This window comes from Vicugna pacos, chromosome 3 (genome assembly GCF_048564905.1).
Source record: "Vicugna pacos chromosome 3, VicPac4, whole genome shotgun sequence".
Taxonomy (NCBI): domain Eukaryota; kingdom Metazoa; phylum Chordata; class Mammalia; order Artiodactyla; family Camelidae; genus Vicugna; species Vicugna pacos.
Genome location: NC_132989.1, coordinates 120,441,468 through 120,460,812, shown reverse-complemented (window position 1 = coordinate 120,460,812; position 19,345 = coordinate 120,441,468). Strand labels below are relative to the sequence as shown.

At 59.7% G+C, this 19,345-nt stretch overlaps 1 protein-coding gene across 1 annotated transcript in view; it reads right to left on the bottom strand.

Moving 5' to 3' along the window:
* Positions 1-19,345, bottom strand: part of SLC9A3 (solute carrier family 9 member A3) — a 37,829-nt gene that overhangs the window by 4,928 nt on the left and 13,556 nt on the right. The window contains exons 2-9 of the mRNA XM_072958912.1: positions 7,298-7,600; positions 5,424-5,584; positions 3,859-3,937; positions 3,087-3,264; positions 2,391-2,611; positions 1,141-1,343; positions 607-696; positions 401-471 (exon numbers count right to left, since the gene is read on the bottom strand). Of these exons, the coding sequence (XP_072815013.1) occupies positions 401-471; positions 607-696; positions 1,141-1,343; positions 2,391-2,611; positions 3,087-3,264; positions 3,859-3,937; positions 5,424-5,584; positions 7,298-7,600 (1,306 nt within the window). The remainder of the gene's footprint in view (positions 1-400; positions 472-606; positions 697-1,140; positions 1,344-2,390; positions 2,612-3,086; positions 3,265-3,858; positions 3,938-5,423; positions 5,585-7,297; positions 7,601-19,345) is intronic.

Sequence of the window (19,345 nt, the reverse complement as noted above, 5' to 3'; positions counted from 1 at the left end):
CGGGGGGGACAGGGGTGCCCAGGGTGAGGAGGAGGATTCCAGGAGGAGGGGATTTAAAGGGGGAAGTGGGGTCCCAGGAGAAGAAGAGGGGTCCAGGAGAAGGGGAAAGATTCTAGGGGGAGGGGGTGCTCTGGGGGAGAATGGGGGCTCCAGAGAGGAGGGGCAGGAGAGGGAGGAGAGGGGGCCCAGACAAGTTGGCAAGCAGCTTCTGGCTCCTTTGAAGGTGGCTTTTCTTTGGTCCCTAGGGCTCTGTGGCATATGGTTATGGTGTGGGAGAGTCTCTCTGTAGCCTGTGGGCCCTACAGTCCTTGCTGAAAGGAGGAGGGGTACCAGCAGCTGAGACAAATGTCCTCTGAATGTCCCTGCTCCAGTCCAGTCAGGCGTCACTCCAGCCACTTACTTATCTCTGAGGTAGTTGTGTCCAATTTGCCCTGATATGTCCTCAATGGCCGAGAGGATGTGGTCGAAGGCCTTTTGGAGGAAAGACAAGTGGGTCAGGGTCACTTGGATGGCCCTTCTCTCCCTTCCCCTCCTTCCTCCCCCACCATCCCATCCCCTCCCCTTCCCTCCGACCCCTCCCCCACCCTCCCCCTCCCCTTCCCCTACCCGGCCATGCAGCTTCTCATTGAGTTTGGGCTCTCGCTGCTCACTCCTCTTCACCTTCAGCCACTGCACCAGGGGCTTGATGGTCAGGCCCTGAAACAGGGTACCCTGACCCTGATGGCTGGGCTCTGGCTCCCCCCACACCCCACTGTGGCCCACCCAGCCAGAACCTACCCTCACCCACAGGGGGAGGAAGGGGCCACCCCTTGGCCATGACTTGGGTGGTCTATGCCCACTTCCCAGCAGGAAGGAGGCCCTGCCCCTGAGGGTCACTCGATGCCCTCCTTAGATTAGCCAGAAGCAAGGAGAAGTGGGGCCCTTCCCGGCTGTGTCTGGTCAATGAGACATTAACTGGGGCTTCGTTAACCAGCAACGGCCAAGAAAGGACATTTTTAGGCCAAATCATGCTGCGTCCCCTGTGGGGCCACATGAAAACCTACAAAAGGCTCCTAGTTACTAAAATTACCAAACCCAACGAGGCCTGGAGCCTGGTGGGTGGGTCCGGCGGGCGGGGTGAGCCGGGCAGGCGCCAGGTACCTGGAAGATGACGGTGAAAAAGATGACGATAAGGGTGGTGCTGACGAACAGGTTCTTCTCCTTGACCTTGTTCTCATCCAGAAGGACCACCAGGGCGTAAGCCACAGCCCCGCGAAGGCCGCCGTATGACATGACCACCTGGTCTATGATCTCCAGCTGCACCATCCGGTACCGGTTCAGAATCCAGGTCTGCAGTACGACACCTGGGGGCCCAGCACGCGCTCAGTGCTTCCGAGAGGGTTGGGACGTGGCCTCTCCATCCCCTCCAGCATCCCCTCTGCGGCCACAGCACAGGAGGGGTCATACTGGAAACTCCCTCCTCACTGCTGCCTCCCGCACTTGGGATGGGGAAAGTCACCCCACATCCCTTTGTCCACTTTGGAATCAGGCCTGTGCCCTCTCTGGGCCGCCGGCCAACCTGTGCACACTGTACAGCTCTGCACCCAGCAGCTCAGGAAATACTCAGGTCTCACTGTGACCCCGGGTGTAAACACCTGGGCCTTCGGTCTCAGTGCCCCGGCCAGCTCCAGGACTGGATGCCACCCACGTGTGTAGCATCTGCTCCCTGGAGCCCTTAGTCCAGCGACTTCGGGCAGAATGGGTAGTGATCACCCAGACAGCCTCTCGAGCCCCTGGCCCCGGGTCACAGCCCTGGAAGCACCGCACACCAAGGACAGGTGACCACGGTGGAGTGGCGGCAGCAGGGGCTCCTGCCTCTCACGTGCCATGGTCCACTTTCTCAGTGACTGACCCTGTCCCTGAGTGACCACCTTCAGAGGGAGTCAGTGAGAAGCCATGTGGGTTCCCCTGGGTTTCAGAACATTCCACTTTGACCTCCAGGTTGTTCTCATTCACAAGGCAATAAGGCTGTGAGAAGGCTTGTTCCTTCACTGAGGATTACTGATGGCCAGGCCAGTCTGAGGAACCCCAGAGCTCCTGAACCTGCTGTTCACTGGTCTAGGCAGCTGGGGTCAAAGTATGACCCTACCTCCCACAGACTCCTCACAGCCAATCCCTGCCGTCACCCCATCCCCCATCATCCCCCATCCCCCATCATCCTCCATCACTTCCCGTCCCCTATCCCCCCACCCCCATCCCCATCATCTCCCATCATCCCCCATAATCCCCCATCATCCCCCATCCGCCATCCTCCTCTCATCCTTCATCCCCCTCCCATCCCCAATGGTCCCTATCTCCCTGGACCCCCGTCTTTCCCTTCATAGTCCCCCCCATGCCCCTCACACCCTCACCGATGGCCCGGTACACGGAGATGAAGACCAGTGTCAGGAGAATGAAGGCCGTGTTCCACTTCCAGATGAGGGGGTCCACGGCCGAGATGCCCAAGAACATGAAGATGATGGTCTCGGCCCCGCTGGCCAGCATTTTCATGGTGTACCGCACGGTGGTGGCCGACTGCTCTGAGATATTGGCCTTCACATACTTCTGACAGCAGATGCCACAGAAGGTGATGCTAGGGGACGGGCACTACTGTGAGGTTTCGGGACCGAGGCTCAGCCCCCACCAGACCCTGTGGGGCTCAGGGCCCATTTCCAAGGCCCTACACCTGCCTCCTAGGGGATTGGTGTGCTGCGCTGGGCACCCCGGGCCCCCAGCCCGACACTGTCCCTGAGCCGCGAGGTTGGCTGCCTCGGTTTCTGTCCACGCTGAGGGCTGGGCTCCCAGGGTCAGAGGACCTGGGAAGGGCTGGTGTGGGCCCCACCCCATCACTCAGAGCAGGCGCTGCAGCTCCCAGACAGTTCTGTGAAAACGCCAACTCCTTATTTAAAAGGCTAAATAGATCAAATTCTTCGCCCCCACAGGGAATTCCCACCCAGCTTGGGACATGGGCCATGCATGCGGGGCTGGGGACAGGCCAACCCCACGGGCAGGTCTGCAGCCGCCGCAGGGCCCCAGCCCCCAGGGTGTTGCCAGCAGGGGGGACTCACGCCAGGATGGCCGACAGGGACAGCATCTCGGAGGTGAGGTAGGACAGGTAGGAGAGCACGAAGACGAAGCCAGGCTCGATGATGCGCACATGCTTGGTGAACCGCGTCACCAGCGAGAGCAGGAAGGCGAAGACGACCCCCACCAGTGTGCCCCCCAGGCTCACCACGAAGAAGGACACTGCAGGGCAAGGACACGACGCTGCCCTGAATGGCCCTTTGTGGCCATGGCGTGGGCCTGCTGGCCTCAGAACCGCTCCTCCTCAAGGCTGCGGAGTGACCCCCACCCACCTCCACCCACAGAGGCACTGGCAGCTCAGCAAACAAGAGGCCAAGTCTCAGGAGGTCGGAGGCAGGCCGGGTGTCAGCCCCAGCCTCAGCAGGGGGAGGCTGGGGAGCAGGCTGTCCTACACCCACAGGAGGCCCGGCTGCCCCATCATGGAGGCAGCACCGAGACCAGCAGCCCTTGGGTGGGGGTTTGCAGCAAGGGCCGGGGCCCTGGGCTCCCAGGGACAGCCGGGCTAGACCCCCTGAACACTAGGATCCACATCCTCCTTGTGAGGCTCATGGAGCAGCAACCCTCGCCTCCCAGGGCGACTGGGCCTGACAAAGTCATGTTAGTGAAACACACGAGGAGAGGAGGGACCTGTGGCTGAGACGTTGAAGGGGAAATGCCTTTTGCTGCACAGGCTGTGGTCCCAGCTCTGCAGCCCCATGTCCTGGAGAAGGGACGGGCCCCACACTCCCCTGAGGCACGGACTCGCCAGCTACACACCTATTCCTTTCACACAATCCACGCCAGTCACCTTGTCACCACCCAGCGTCACGAAAGATTCAAACACGTTGTACAGGACCTGGGGGGACAGAGGACACCAGGTCAGCCCTAGGCCAGCACTGACCCCCTCCCTGTCTCAGGCCCCAGGCCTCATGGGACTTGGAGTTGAGAGAGGAGCTGGTGGCGGCTGTGTGTATGGGAACTGAAAACCGCCAGGAGGAAGTCACCCCAGGCAGTCGTGTCAGGAAGAGGCCTGCAGGTGGGATCCGGGAGGCAGGAGAGCAGTCCGGAAGGAACTAGAACATTCGGGAGGAAACCTGCCCCTTTTCCCGCCCTCGGCAAAGTGGGGTGACATAAAGCTAACCCACCACAAGAGTTCTCAATTTCGTTTCCCAGGACAAACCCAGAGTTTCGTTTCCAGTTACTTTGCAGTGATGTCGTCCCTGACTACGATGGTGCCCCTGGCGTCTTGGTCTGTTGACACTGAAACCCGTGTCCTGCCAAGATGCTGGCTAAGTACCCAACACCCTGTCCCAGGCCGCGGAGTAGGGCAGCTGCATGCTGAGCCTCGCACTCCTAAACAACGCACTGGCTCCACAGTCGGGGGCCGAGCCGCTGCCCTGGGTGGGCTGCAGGCTCCTTGGGCAGACACTTGTCTCTGTGCCCCTATGTCTGTGCTCTGTGGGGGGAGGGCCCCCAAGGGGCAGGTGTAGCAAGCTGTATTTACAGAGGGAGACCCCACAGTGGGGGTGCACTGGGACGGGGGCATCCCAGCAACCTGGAAGCTGACCACAGCTGCCCTCTTCTTGACGAAAACTTGGATGGGAGGGAGGAAGAAGCCTCCTGCAGCGATGAGGGAAGAGGTTGGCTGCACAGAAGCACGTGTTTCCACGGAGACAGGAAAGCCTTGGGGCTTTTAGAGCAAAGAGGGAACTGCACCTACTAGGTCTGCAAAATCTATGGGTGGAGGTGCTGGGCGGGCTGGGGCCTGGCCCAGGACAGGTGCACTGACTCCCAGGAGGGAGGCAGCTCTGTGCGCCCTGCAGGAATTCACTTCCCCAAAGCCAGTGGCCCAGTTTAGGTGGGTTTGGAAGACTGCGTGGCCACCTCACTGACACAGACAGTGTCCCCACGTTCTGTGAACCTCACATTCACTCTACACAGAGCTGACGTGGCCTCGCAGCCTAACCGAGGGTCCCCCAGCCCCACCGGCCCACAGGGGTCATGGGCACACTGTCCTTGAGGGCTGTTTCCCGCATGCCTTAATTTCCGTGAGAATGAGATCATCTACCAGTTCTTAGGGGGTCAGGCTGGGAGCCTCAGCTGTGGCCCCAAAGCTGAGAACGGTGGTTGTGTGATTTCAGCAATGAAGCCACCACCATGAAGGTGTGAAGTGGGTATGAGATTTGTGAAAGTAAACAAAGAAATCTGCTGAAAGTAGCCAGTTAGCAGGCCCTGGAGCAGGAAGGACGGGAGCAGGGGTGCTGGCCTGGCGAGCATGGTGGGGCCCCTTTCCCGCCCACCTGCTGCCCATGGGCCCGCACCCCCCTGGTGTCAGTGCTCACCACGGTGACAGCATCATTGAGCAGCGACTCCCCGAAGACGATAATGAACAGCACCTCGTTGACGTGTACCTCCTCAAACACGGCCAGGACAGCCACCGGGTCCACAGCCGCAATCAGGCTGCCAAACAGGAGGAAGTCCAGCAGCCCGATGTCCAGGTCTCCTGGAAGGTGAGTGGGCCGTGGGGAGGAGCCCTCAGGCCAGCCACAACCCCAGGAGCGTCCTGGGGTTGGAAGCAGCCTGCCGTCCCCCAGGGTGGGACAGTCCACCTCCCACCAGCATGCCAGGAAGGCCTCAGGGACCAGACCATGGGTTCATGGCTGCTGCTGTGTGTTCCAGGATCCCCCTCCACCACGGGTGCCGGGCTGCCCCACTTGACGCCCACCCACCTCAGGATACCTACTGTCTGGCCTACCTGCAGCTGGCCCAGGCTGACCATTCCTCAGAGGTGGCGCCCTGGCCTTTGCCCGCACCTCAGAGTGCCCGGAGCCTGGCCACTGGCCTGCAGAGACTCATCCCCACCCTGCAGCTCCACAGGGCCCGGCTCTGGGTGCCCTTGGGCTCTGCTTTGTGACCTTGGCTGACCTCCAGTCTTGGTCAGCTGTGTTCTAAGGGCTGGGCACAGGCTTCAGATAGCTGTGGCCCCTCATGGCGCAGGAGTCCCTGCTCCAAACCCTGAGGTTTCCCCTGGGCCAGGGGTCGGTGGTGGCTAAGTCATCTCAAGCAGCCCAACTACCTAAGGCGTTGGTGATAAACGCAATCTGATCACACCTGCACGGCCCCTGCAGCTTGGGCATCTGGGAGGCCAGGCCAGACGTGTGTGGCCCCACATCACCCTTGGTGGGTCTCCCTGGGCTGGGCCCAGTGGGTGGTGCTGGCCGGCACTGGGGGCTCGAGGGAGCCTGCATGCTCCCCGTGGGGTCAGGACAAAGTCCTGAGGTGACTCCTCCAGACAGGGGAACTTTGGCCCCTGTTTCTCAATGTGTCTCCTTCATCACTGAGATTTCAAGGTAGGCCTTGACCCCCACGGTGGCGTGGGGAGGCATGCTCGTCCTTCAGTCAGAGGGAGGAGCCGTCTGGGCCTGTCCCTGAACCTGGTTCCCCAGGTGGAACTGCTGGAGGCCAAGGCTGAGCATGGACAGGTGCCCGCGGTGCCGACAGCCACCTGCTCAGCTCCCCAGTCGCCCGGAATGCCAGGAACTCAACCAGCAGACCCATGAGGCAAACAGGGGCGGCGTTCAGGGTGCATGGAAGCTGGCACGCGCACGAGGCCTCAGGTGAGCCCTGCCCTCTCTACTTTTCTACCAGGTGGGTGGGGCGCGGCTCTGCGGTATGTCTGGGCTGAGTTAAGTAACCACAAGGACAGGAACCTCCGGCAGGGAGAGGAGCTGCAGACACAGGTGGAGTGGTGACAGAGGAGACGCTGGTGTGGCTTTTCCTCGCCCATCTGAGTGCAAACGATACCCAAACGTCCTGCCCAGGTGCAGGTCCACCTGGGCTCACAGTCGTGGGGCTCCAAGGCCAGCCTCTGCCAGAGGGGCTGCCCCCTTCCCCTGGGGCCCTGGAGGTGGGGAGGGAGGCTGGAGCCCACCTCCCTGCCAAGGGGGAGGGACAGGCGCCATTCCCACTGCCCCACCCACCGGCCAACCTGGTCAGACCGGACTTCATTCGCAAGCAGGACATAGGCCTGAGATGTGTGTGGACTGGCTGCTGACGGATTTAACAACCCCGAGTGCTGAGTGGCCCCTGGGCCTTTCCCAATGACCCTACACTTGTGGGTCTGTGTTCTGCGTCCCGAGCTTTCTTAAACGGGCTGCTGGCGCCCACCCCAAGGAGACCCCTCTCCACCTGGCCACGGGCGGTGGTGCCCACTTACCCATCAGGCCGCTGAGGAAGACGCCATAGAGCGACAGGCCGGTGGTGGCCGCGTTCCACACGGTGCCGATGACCGCGTATAGCAGGATGGTGCCCAGGTTCCCGAAGAAGAGCCGGTTGGGCATGAAGTAGCCGGCATCCAGCACGATGGGGGGCAGCAGGTAGAAGAAGAAGAGGGTGGGCGTGAGGGTGAAGGAGGCGATGTGGTCAGCCGCCCAGACGATGCCGCCCAGCACCAGGCCCAGCACGATGAGCAGTGAGCTCTCAGGGACGACACTGGTGACCTTGTGGGACAGATGGAAGCCTGCAGGGGAGGGGCGGGGTCAGGGGGGCTGGGACCCCAAGGTGGGGGGGAGGGGTCCAGGGGCCAGGACCCCATGGAAGAGGGGAAGGGTTGGGGGACTGGCTGGCACCACAGGACATAGGCCTGGGAAGTGAGGCCCCACGTCTGGGTTTGTGGCCACCTCCCTCTGGCTCCTACTCGTGTGGCCAAGAGGCCCTGCCAGTCCACCTGGCCCCAAGGATGTCTTCCTCAGACATCTCCGGCCTCCTGCTTAGAGAATGGCCCCCACTACCATGGGGAGGCCTCGTGATGAAGTCAGGCCAGAGGGAACTCATGCTTGAGGACGAAGGCCCAGGATGTGTGGCCAGGGCCCCAGGCCCCCAGGTCTCGGTGACCTACTCTGGACTCGTCCCTTGTGTCACATCTGGTGACCGAGGCTGTCACTCTGCTCGAAGCCCAGTTATGTTTCTATCTTCCTTGGAGGGACCCCATGCAGACTGTCCTCTCTGCCTGGCTCTCCCAGGGTCGGAGCCCCCCGAGAAGACAGCCTTGTAAGGCCAGGGTCTCCAGGGCTCCCTGACAGCACGTAGCCCTGCAGCCTGCATTCACACTGTCGGGGCAGCGGGTCCCCAGAGGTCTCACCACCGACGCCGGCCCCTCGGCTCCCTCAGTCCGTCAACCCTGACAAGACCTGGAGGGAGGCCCATGCACAGACCTCTGGGGCCATTTCTCCTTTGTTCTGTTTTAAGACTCAGGGAGAAAAGTGGTAAGAATCCTGTGTTAAGCCTGATTTCAAAATAGTTGGAACGCTGACAGAGAGGTGGGCTTTCGAGCTGAAGCCACGTTTGGGGTAGTTCTCATCTCTATTCACCGAAGTTCTGTTTATTGGGAGTCTTTGTGTTCTAAGGAGAGAGTCCTCGCGATGCCAGGACCCCAGCGCAGCAGGGAGGAAAGGGGCGCAGAGCACAGGGTGCTACTGGGACCCGACAAGGTGTCTGACCGGCGCCAACCCTGCCCCCAGCATCCCAGGGGACGAATCCCGGCTGGGCCTGCCGTTCTGGTCCTGTGGGCCCCGCACCCGCTCCCTGGCCTGTGTCCTCGTCAGTGACCACGGGACGTTTTGGGGGTTGGACGCCAGCTCTCAAGGCGGCTCCCTGAGGAAGGAGGGCCCACGCCATCGCTGTTCTTCCGGGGACAGTCCTCTCTGAGTCAGAGATGCAGTGTGATGGCCCAGGAGCGGTCAGGGTTCAGGGCAGAGGCAGGACGGGTTGACGCTCCCAGGACCCGAGGACCCACTGCAGTCCCTGCCCCCCGAGCCCGCAGGCTCCTGGCCTGAGCTGCACACCCGCTTTCCAGTCAAGGTCCTGCTTCTTCCTCGGTAAGTTTTCACACAGTCAGATGTGGGCAGCATCTCTGCTTCCCCACATGCAGCTGCCCAGGAAGCCGGCACAGGGGACCCGCCTTCATGGAGAAACTCAACGGCCAGGAGGCTAGTGCCTCAATATTGCCACGTGACTGACAGTTACCAAACCATGCTGCCCGTGTGAAGCGTGGCCCCAGGGGGTGGTTCCGTGGAAGTCCTCAGGCCCTGCCCCGCTCATCAGCAGGAAGGCCTTTGGAGTGTGGCCTCACTGAGGTCCAGGGGCTCATGTGCCCTTGGAGGGGGGAGCCCAGCATGGCAGGGACTCTGATGTGGGGAGAAAGGCAGGCCCCCAGCACACGACCCGAGAGCCCTGTCCTCAGCAGCACCTGCTGCCCCGGATCCGGGTGCCAGGGCCAGCTCCCAGCGAGGACATAGAGAGACACGTCTCTTCCCAGGACAGCAGCTCCTCTCCCCACCCAGGGCCACATGATGGGGGAGTCCGCCCAGGCTTTGGGAAGGGACCCAGAAGAATGTGCCCCGCCCCAGTGCCCCAGTCCCAAGGATCGACGACCCGACGGCCACGCACACAAGAAGCCCTGCAGGTCTCTGGCCCTGCTCCAGACACCAGACTTGGCAGGCCCTGGGCTGGCCCGGGGATGGTCTGCACTGGACGGCTCTGCAGGCCCCTCGGGAGCTGTGCTATGGGTGCTCCGTGGTGGACTTGGGCTCGGGACCCGCCCACTGTGCGGCACAGAGAGGCCTGGGGCACACGCCCCTCCGTCCAAGCCCCCCTTGTTCACTAGTCAAGTCCGGAAACAGTGGGTTTGTCATTTTCTCTTCTTCCTGATGGGCGTGGTGTCCTGGAGCTCTTTTTCAGTGCTCTCCCAAGGTGTCCACTGTGTCCCTGTCCCTGCTGGGCCACGGGCAAGGGTACACCTTTCTCTGGGGTGCAGGCAACGTCCTCTTCTGCCTCCACAAACTCCCAGGCTGTCCCGAGCAAGCAGCTGAGGGCTGGCCCTCGTCCCCGTTCCCCAGTCGCTCTTTCCTGTGATCAGTGTGTCTTCTGCTGTTCTCCTGGTCCCCTCGGGCCCCAGCGGGGATCACATTCATGACCACCCTGCACCTGCTCCTCTTCCTACTCAGGGCCATGCGGCAGGTGCCTGTCCAGTGAGCTGAGGGAGGAGGCTGCTGCCTGCTGGTCTGGGGGCCTCCCTGGAGACAGAATTCGGTGACCAGGACAAGGCCGATACCGCAGGTCACTGGGCCCAGGGCCAGGTGTGGGGAGCACGAGTGGCTGCTGACCCCTGGCCAGCCCCCCACAGGGCGGCAGAGGGGACGGCCCAGGGGTGGCTTCCAGTCCTGGGGCTTGTGTTTGGTCTTTCGCCAGATTGCTTCTCAAATGAGAGGTTCACAGTGGATCCTCCAGTCACTGTGGGTTCACCTGTGACAGCTGCAGGGCAGTGGGCAGGATGGCGCTGGGGAACCAGGTGATCCTTGGGAACAGCACTCTGCCCCTCAGGAAGCCGGAGTCCTCGCTGACCCCCTGCCTGATCCTCTACCGCATTCCTGTAAGGCAGCCAGTTACTGGAAAACCTTATTAATTTGGATAACGGGAGAATAAGAAGCCGACTTCAGGCCAGATGCCCTCACTTGGAAGTAAGCCCTGAAAACCCACAGAAAAAGTAACTTGAACTTTCTCCCCATTGAGAACTATATATACACAAACGCAGCGCGGCTGGGCAGACGGCATCACGCGATGCTGGACACACATCTGTGCAGGTGGTGCCTGCAGGCGGGTGGGGGGCCGCTCGGGGCGCGCCCATCATCCGGCCCCCAGCCCCCAGGGCGGGCAGCCGTCCCAGGCCGGTGGGAGCAGCCTCCCTGAGGAGTTAGTCCGACTTTCACCTTGCCCGAGGTCGGAGCGTCTTTTCCCACTCGGAGGACATTTCTCCCTCTTCCGTGGACCGCGTCTCGGTGCCTTGGCTGCCTGCGTCGCCAGGTCATCTCGCCCTTTCCCACCGACAGGCTCTTTGCGCGCTGGTGGAGGCACAGCCCCACTGTCACTGTCCTCTTGCTTTGCTAATGAAGACACCCGTGTCGGTAACTTCGTTGCTCTTTTGTCCTGTGGCTTCTGAGTTTCGTGTTGTGCTTGAAACAGCCATTCTCACGCCCACATTTTCTGCTAAGCTTTCGACGTTCAATTAACTTTACTTGAATTTAGCAAAGAAAATACTTAAAAATAGTCCTGAAGCGAAAGACCTGCCCGACTCTGGAGAGAGAGGCTCCCTGAACAGGTGCTGTTCCCGAAGCCCCAGCGTGAGTGCTGGGCCCCCCAGCGTCCCCGCGGCGTCAGAGGTGCTGCGGGCCCCCCCGCCCGCACAGCCCCTCCCGCGCGGTCCCCCCTCGGGCCGTCGTCCTCCCACGTTGGCGGTGTCTGCCCAGCTGGTCCCCGGACCCCCAGACCTGGAGGAAGGGTCAGACCAACCTGGCTTTCACTTAGTTTCTCCCACGCGGTCATTGTTTGCTTGCTCCTCTGTCCAGTGGCCGGAAGACGTTTTTCTGTCTTTGAGGACATCCCTGAAGCAAGGGTGTGTCTTCGCACTGAGTCTCCTCTGTCCTTACGCTGGGCTGCTGTCAGCTGGGCGACCGGCTACTGGCTTGTCTCTCTGGTTTGGGGGAGGGGTCCGTCCGTTCTCCGTCTTCGCCCAGAGTGCTGGGGTCGCTGCTTGATGGGGATTTTTCCCGAGCCGCCCCGCCAGCCTGGGACTGGTCAGGCCTGCGGGCAGCTCCCCTGCTCCCGTGACCCCCATTCAGACGGCAGTCCGCATTGTAATGAGCTAATTAAATTGAAGACTCAATTGATTTTAAATGGCAATTTGCTACTGGTTCACCCATTAAGTGCGTAATGGGCATTTCAGGGGTCCGAGGGCCACAGGGGCGTGCGCCACTGCCTTGGGCCTCTCACCTGTTGCAGCCGGTCAGGCCGAGTGCCTGCAGTCCAGACCCTTCCTTCCCCTGGCCTGTGCATTATTAGGACGGGATGGCCCCACGCAGCCACAGGTCATGTGAAACTCTGCCCGATGACAGGTGGGGACAGCAGGCAGCAGCCAAAGCATCCACTCTGGGCCCCCCATCCAAGCCCTCCGTCCACGCCCTCAGCCCCAGGGACGGACGGTGTCTGGGAGACCCCGGGAGGCTGCTCCTCTGGGGCAGCACACGGTGAGGGGGTGGGCGGTGGGAGCTGGGCTGTGAAAGCTGCTGAGGGGCAGCAGGCTGTCCACCCCACTCCTCACCACAGTCCCCCAGAGCCTCGGTCCACGCTGACGGTCCCACCCTCCCTCCCACTCTCCGCTTTCTTTTCCTCCAAAGAGAGAAGGGGCCACAGAACAAGTTGGAGCCATAACTTCGGCACCTTGGGCCCCACAGCTCTGGGGCCTCTGCATCTGGCCTGACCCAGAGCCTGGGCCACGATCACAGAAGGGCCGTGTCCAAGGCCACGTGTAGGGGGAGCTCACTATAGCCACAGGGTGGCTGTGACCTTGGGAAGTGTGTGGCGGCCTTTCCCATCAGGATTCCAAGCCCTTAGGCTGAAAGGGCAGAGGACGCCTGAGACCATGAGGGAGCCATGTGCGTGTGTGTGGAGGCCAGCGCCCAACCATGTGTGCACCCAGGTGCCCGTCCAGGTTGCCCGATCAGACCCAGATGCGCAGGGATACTCTCGGGCAGCAGCTTCCGGGAGTCTCTGACTTGACAAATATTTGAGGTGTTGATGTGGGCAGGACATGAGACCCAGGCTCCCGGGACCCACCAGACGGGGCGATAGCAGCCGCAGGAGATGGGTGGGAGCCTTTGTGGAGGATGGAATCCAGGTGCCTCGATGGCAGAGGCCCCGAGGAGCCGGGTGAGGCCGGCCCAGAGCTGCCCGCTCAGTTGGGCCTCCCAATGGGGAACATTGCTGCGGCTTCTAAGCCCGCAGGTCACTGATGACCAAGTCTGGAGAGTCACAGCTAATTAAGCACAGACGCGCAGCTCAGGACGGTAACGGCAGGAAACACACGCTTTTACTTCTAATTACAAACCCTACGACCGGTGGTAAAGGTCGCGAGCGCCGTGTGGCCCGCCAGCCACTTCTAGAGTGGGTCCCAGCAGAGCGGGTGCGGGGGACCCGGGAAGGTCACCACTGACGGTCGTCACTCCCCCTCGGAAGGCAGCCAGGGACCTGGGCTTGGCGTCAGGCCCTGCGCGGCCACCGCCACCCCCAGGTCCTCTCGGCGAGATCCGGCTGAGTCCACGCGAGCGCAGCAGCACAGTAAATCCCCTGGTTTTATTTTAACAGGTTCGAGGCTTGGACACCAAAGCCTGCTGATGAAACAGACAGGCAAACAGTAAAAACCCTCCAGGTGGAAGAGTGGGACGTGCAGGGACCCCCCTTGCTCAGGAGGATGAGTGGGTCAGAGTTGGACCTGAAACGTCACACACTCAGGAGCAAAGACACCCAGACCCACAGACACACAGACACACAGACACACGGAGACACACAACAGACATGGACATACAGACACACACCCACCCTGGTCCAGCCCTAACTCTCCAGCACTCTCTGCAACTACAGTGTGGGGTCCCCTCAGCCCCACCCCCACAAGGAGAGGGGCAGGCCCCTCACTCCGGGTCCCACGTCAGTGGCTGAGCTCACCCAGCACCCTGTGGGGACTTGAAGTAAACGTGTCAGCCTCCGAGCCTGGGGCGGAAGGTGAAGATATTTGTAGTTTCTGAAAACACTGTCTACTGTCTACTGTTCCCACACCTCCTGCCTGCAACGGTGTTCTGGATCCGTGCCCTGAGGTTCCTGTCAGAAGGGCAAGGCCCTGGCCTCTCCCTGGGGAGGGCTGTGCGGGGAGCCCCGCTCCCTGGAAGTGGCTGCTTCCCACGCCACAGAGTGATGCAGCCTTTCAGGACCGGCCCGTCTGCTCCCAACCACAGAATCCTTTAAACATTGCATGTTTCTAAAACTCAAGCGAACTGTCAATTTTTAAATTAAGAAGTGAACATTGTTAGTGGATTCCTAGGGAAGTGGCAGATTCTTCAACTCTGAACCATCATGAACAGCAGACGTGACACAAGGACAGAGGACGGTCAGCCCCTGCAGGACAGAGACTCAGACGAGCACTGTTACTCAAAGTACAGTCCTCGTTCTGTGTTCAGAGGTGTCCACCCAGATGCCAGCCCTTGTAGGGCAGGTCGCATACCATTATACACATTAACGATAATGACTACTAAATGCTGTCGAGTGAAGCCAGGAGTGAGTGGCATGGCCCTGAGCACCAGCTGGGTCTACAGCCGCGGCCTCGCTCTGCATGAAGCGTCCTTCTCCCCAAGTGACTTTTCCTCCACCCTTCTGTGTCTGTCTGCTCCTAAGTGTGCCACATACAAAGGACTTCATGTTTTAACTTTTGCTTTCTTACTATTTCATGTTTGACTGTACCTCAAAGATTAGGGAGAAGGATGTGTGACAATCACACCTTTACTGCTGGATAGACCAGCCATCGACAGCTGTCCAGCCAACTGTCCCTTGGGTATAACAGCCATGAACTCTGGAAAAGTATGTGCAACAAGCACAACACTGAGGAAGGACCAAACAGAGGCAGAAGCCAGAGGGTAGGTCCTAGCCAGGGCCACGCCGAGCAGCCAAAACCAAATAGAAACCTGCAGTCTTACTGGATTACAAAATCAGAGGCTAGGGGTCAGGGTGACCACAGTAGCCGAAAAGAGAGGGGGCAAATCCCAGAAAGGAAAGCGCCTGAGAGGCTGAACCCCAAATTCTGTGTACGGACTCTCTCTAAATGTCTGGCTGATCCTTGAATTACACATTAGAGAGGCAGGCCCCAAGCTGTTAACAGAAGCTAAAAGTCCAGAGGTTTTGGCTGCTGTCACCACACGAGACAGATTTTTGGAGTTTCAGTCCAGTCCTGGCAAAACCACAATGCAACAACAACTACAAAAATCACAGAACAGAATGCAGAGTCTCTACGATGTATAAACCACAACATCCCGGAAACAACCTACGATGACCAGACCCACAAAGAAACAGGAAAATGGCATCCATAAACCAGTGGCGACCTCAAGATGACCCAGATGCTGGAATTAGCAGATAAAGATTTAAAAACAGCTATTATAACTATGCTCAAGGATGTAAAGGAAAATATGGTTGTAATGAATAAACAAACAGTAAACCTCAGCAGTGGAAGAGAACAGTAGTTAGCAATTTTTTTCCTCAGAGAGCCAGGCAATAAGTCATTTAGGCTTGTGGGCTATTCAGTCCGCTTTTCAATTGCTCAGCTCTGCCACTATAGCACAAAACCAGTCATAACCTATATAAACAGATGGATACCACTGTGTTCCAATAAAACTTTATGTACAAAAACAGGTAGCCAGCCCGTGGGCAGAGTCTGCTGACCCCTGAAATAGAAGACATCTAGAAGAACCAAACTGGAATTCTAGAGTCGAAGGATTCACTATCTGATAGGTAGCTGACAGCAGACGGAGATAGACCAGTAGAAGTTACCCAACCTGCAGAACAAAGGTAGAAAGTGAACAGAGCCCCAGTGGCTGCGGGACAAAACTCCAATAAGAGTGTAATGGGAGCCCCGGGGAGAGGAGAGGAAAGGCGGGGCAGGAAAACCTGGAGAAACAGTGACAAAAACCTCCCTAATTTGGTGAAAGATATATGTTCATGGACTTGGGAAGCACTTCAGAGTAGATGGTTTCTGTTGATCCATCTTCAAGGGAAGCTGGAACAGGTGTGAGAAAGGCTGAGGGTCCTGGGGTGGGGGGCATGGGTGGGGGAGGGGCCTGAAAGCAGCAGGTCCGAGGTGAGGTGGGCACCCCAGCTTGGGGGTGAGGTGAGCTGGGCACGGCTGGGGCTGGGGCTGGGCCAGGACCTCTGAAGGGGGAGGGCAGAGGGCCACCCCAGCCCAGCCCCAAGCAGGGCTCCGCGGCAGAGGCCAAGGCACAGGGGGTTCAAGCTGACTGTGTCGATTTAATGACATGCAGGGTGTGACTGCTGAAGGCGGCTGGGAATCGGGCCGCTGAGACCTTCTTTCACAGAATAATTCATTGATCTTGAGCTGTGATGGGCCCGCTGGCTCAAAGAGCAAAGGCAGTAGAAGTAAGGTGTCAGCATCAGAATCCCAGACCCCAGCGCCAGCACCACGCTGACGCCCTGTGTCTGCAGCGGACGTAAAAGGGCCACAGGATGGCATGTACTCAGTGACTCTGCTTTTACAGAATGAGGAAGCCGAGGGCCGGTGGCCCCAGGGGCTGGACAGCCTGAAAAGGCATTCTTCGAAGTTTAGTCTCAAGAATGGGGGAGGGCACAGCTCAAGTGGCAGAGCGCGTGCTCAGCTTACACAGGGTCCTGGGTTCAATCCCAGCAACTCCTCTAAAATAAATAAATGAGTAAGTAAATCTCAAGAACAGAAAAAGTCAATCACATCGTGGGCAGCGGTGGGAGGAGAGAAGCCTTGACCTCGGGGGGGGGGTGGTCAGCTGGAGGTCTGGAGGCTGAGTGATCAAATGCACCATGAAGTCCGCGAGGTGAGGATACAGGACCCTTCACTTTGGGGTGGGTTTGGGGAATGCCTGCAGGGAGCAAGGTTACAGCTTACTGACCTTGACACCTTCACGCGAAAAATTCCAGCAAGGCCATTTTCTCTGAATTTTCGTTTATCTTTTGTGCAGATAAAATGTGTGGGCAACGTCCCAAGGTGTCATAAACCACGCCTGGCGCTCACGTGGCTGCCGGGACACCACTTCACCGCTATCGTCCCCTGAAGCCAGGACTTTGTCACAGGCCACCACCCAGACGCAGAGCAGCAGGGAGCACGGGGACCCAGAACTTCTGACAGGAGGCGGCCCTGCAAGAGATCCGCAGGCTCCTCAAGGGGGCGACTGTCCGAGGAGCCCGCTCAGGCGCCAGGTCTCGAGGCCAGCTGGGCCGAGGTGCGTCAGCTGTGAGACTAGCCAGGCCGAGGTGCGTCAGCCACCCCTGGTGGCAGAGGCACAGACAACACCCCTCCGGGGACATCGTTCGTTTGCCCGCGTCGCGGGAGGCTCAGGGCAAGGGCAGGGGCTGCCCCCCAGGCCCCCTTGCTGGGCCCTGGGCCGGGGCGGCCCTCGGACCAGCACCCGTCAGAAGGCCAAGGGTGATGGTTCCTGCACATCCGCGGCCTCTGTTCTGAGGAAGCTGCTCCCTGGCCAGTTATTGTTTCATCCCTTTGAGATTTGGTTTCCTCATCGTGAGACGACAGCTTAGGCCCTGCTGGGCTGCCGTAAAGAGGAAGTCAGATTCCTGCAGGGGAGGTGGGTCAAGTGCTTCCTCCAAGGACCGATGCAAACAACAGGGGACTGGTGTCATTTATTTTCTTTATTTCTGGTTTTCTGGCGGGGCCAACGGGAAGCGGGGTCTGGAGACACTGGCATCCTGGCCCCCCCACCCCGACAGCCCACACGCTCCCCGCCGGGCACTGTGCCGTCCAGCTCCCATGTGCGTGGCCCCAGCCCCTCCGGCCACTGGGGGCAGAGGTAGTCTTGGGCCTAAACACCTGTGACCGCAGCAACACCTAAAGCAAGTGACGAAATGCCGCACGCAGGGAGGGCGGGCTTCAAACAGCACCGCGTCGCACACTCGGTGCAGGAGCTGTGTCCTTGACTAGAAGGTGCACACAGAGATTTAGAGCCGCTGATTAAACGTGAGAAGCTACGACAGTAGAAGCTTAAAACTCAACGGGGACACTGGAAGGTGAAGTTAAAGATGCTCTCAGAAGACGGAAGAACAAGACAGAGACACAAAAGGCAGGAGAGAAAACTCAAGAGGAGAGAGGGTGGCCTGGGGACTCTCGGATGAGCAAGCGAGAGAGACAGGGGCAGAGCCACCACGAACGTCTCCCGATGACGGACTTGCGTTTCCAGGGACAGAGCGCAGTGGGAGCAATGACGTCTACCTCAGTGCACACCACTGCTGGGGGGAGGGCACCCCCAGCATGAATCCAGGGCTCACTGGGCTGCTCAGGACAGTCGATGTCACCCTCCACTGCGCAGCCAGTCCCCGAAGGAACAAGGGGACGTCACGCTGGTGGAGAACGAGTCCACCAAGCACAGGGCTCCGTGAGACAGAAGGCGAGGCCGGGGCACAGCGGCGGGCAGTGGGGCCGAGCAGCCAGTGCCGCGCTCAGCGGACGGGAGCTTTGGGGCCCAGCACCTCAGGACCGGGTGGGAAGGAGTGCGGGGACATGGAGTGTGGGGCCAGCATGGTGGCTGGCGTGTTTGGGGCCGAGTTACTAGAGTGCGTCGAAAACAGCACCAACATCTGGTAAACCGAGAGGTGGCTGGGGAGACGGAAGAGAGGCTCTTGCTGTTCCCTGGCGACGTGTGGTGAGAGCTGAAATCTGAAATCTCGGTGGAAACCCCAGAACTTAGAGAGCAAGCGTGTGGGGCAGGGCAGGGCAGGGCAGCGCAGGGCAGGCCCTCGTGTCTTCTCCCGCCTCCGGGAAGCTCACATCACACCTTGCCCAACACATGTCAGGGCAGGTCCCGGCCAAGAGGGCCTGAAATGCCCAGCACTTGTCAGCGAAGCCAGGAGCCTCCGGGCCCACACACCGGCCTCGCTGGGCAGGGAGAGGCAGGAACCTTGGTCCCCAGGTGACACGATCATCTGAGTAGGAAATCCCAAAGAATCAACCCCAAACTCCTGGAACTAACGCGTGATGACAGCAGGGCTGTGGCACCGCCTGCTTTCCTGTAAACCAGCAGTGAGCACATAGAATTAGAAGTTTGACACTGGCACCGAAAAACCTCACTCAGCATAAACCTAACAAAATACGTGCAGGACGTATACGAGGAAAACTTCTAAGCTTGGATGAAAGAAATCAAAGAAGATCGAAGTAAATGGAGAGGTATCTGCACTCATGAGCCGGAAGACTCGGTGGTCCAGACGTCAGGCCTTCCCAGCACAGCCCCTGCATACGACCACTCCCAGTGAAAAACCCCAGCAAGTGATTTTACGTGAATATCGAGAAACTGATTCTATTTATTATTATTACTGTTTTTTTTGAATGGAGGTACTGGGGATTGAACCCAAGGCCTCCTGCATGCTAAGCATGCGCTCTACCACTGAGCTGCCCCGCCACCACCAGGGAACCGATTCTAAAGTTCACATGGGGAGGAGACAAAAGACCCAGGGCATTGGACACAACACTGAGGGAGAGGAACAGACCTGGAGGACTGACACTGCCCGGCCTCAGGACTGACTGGAGCCACAGCAGTGGGGCCAGGGCGGTGCCGGTGAGAGAACAGACGGGCACAGCGGGACGGAACAGAGAGCCCAGAAGCAGCCCTCTAAGTGTGGA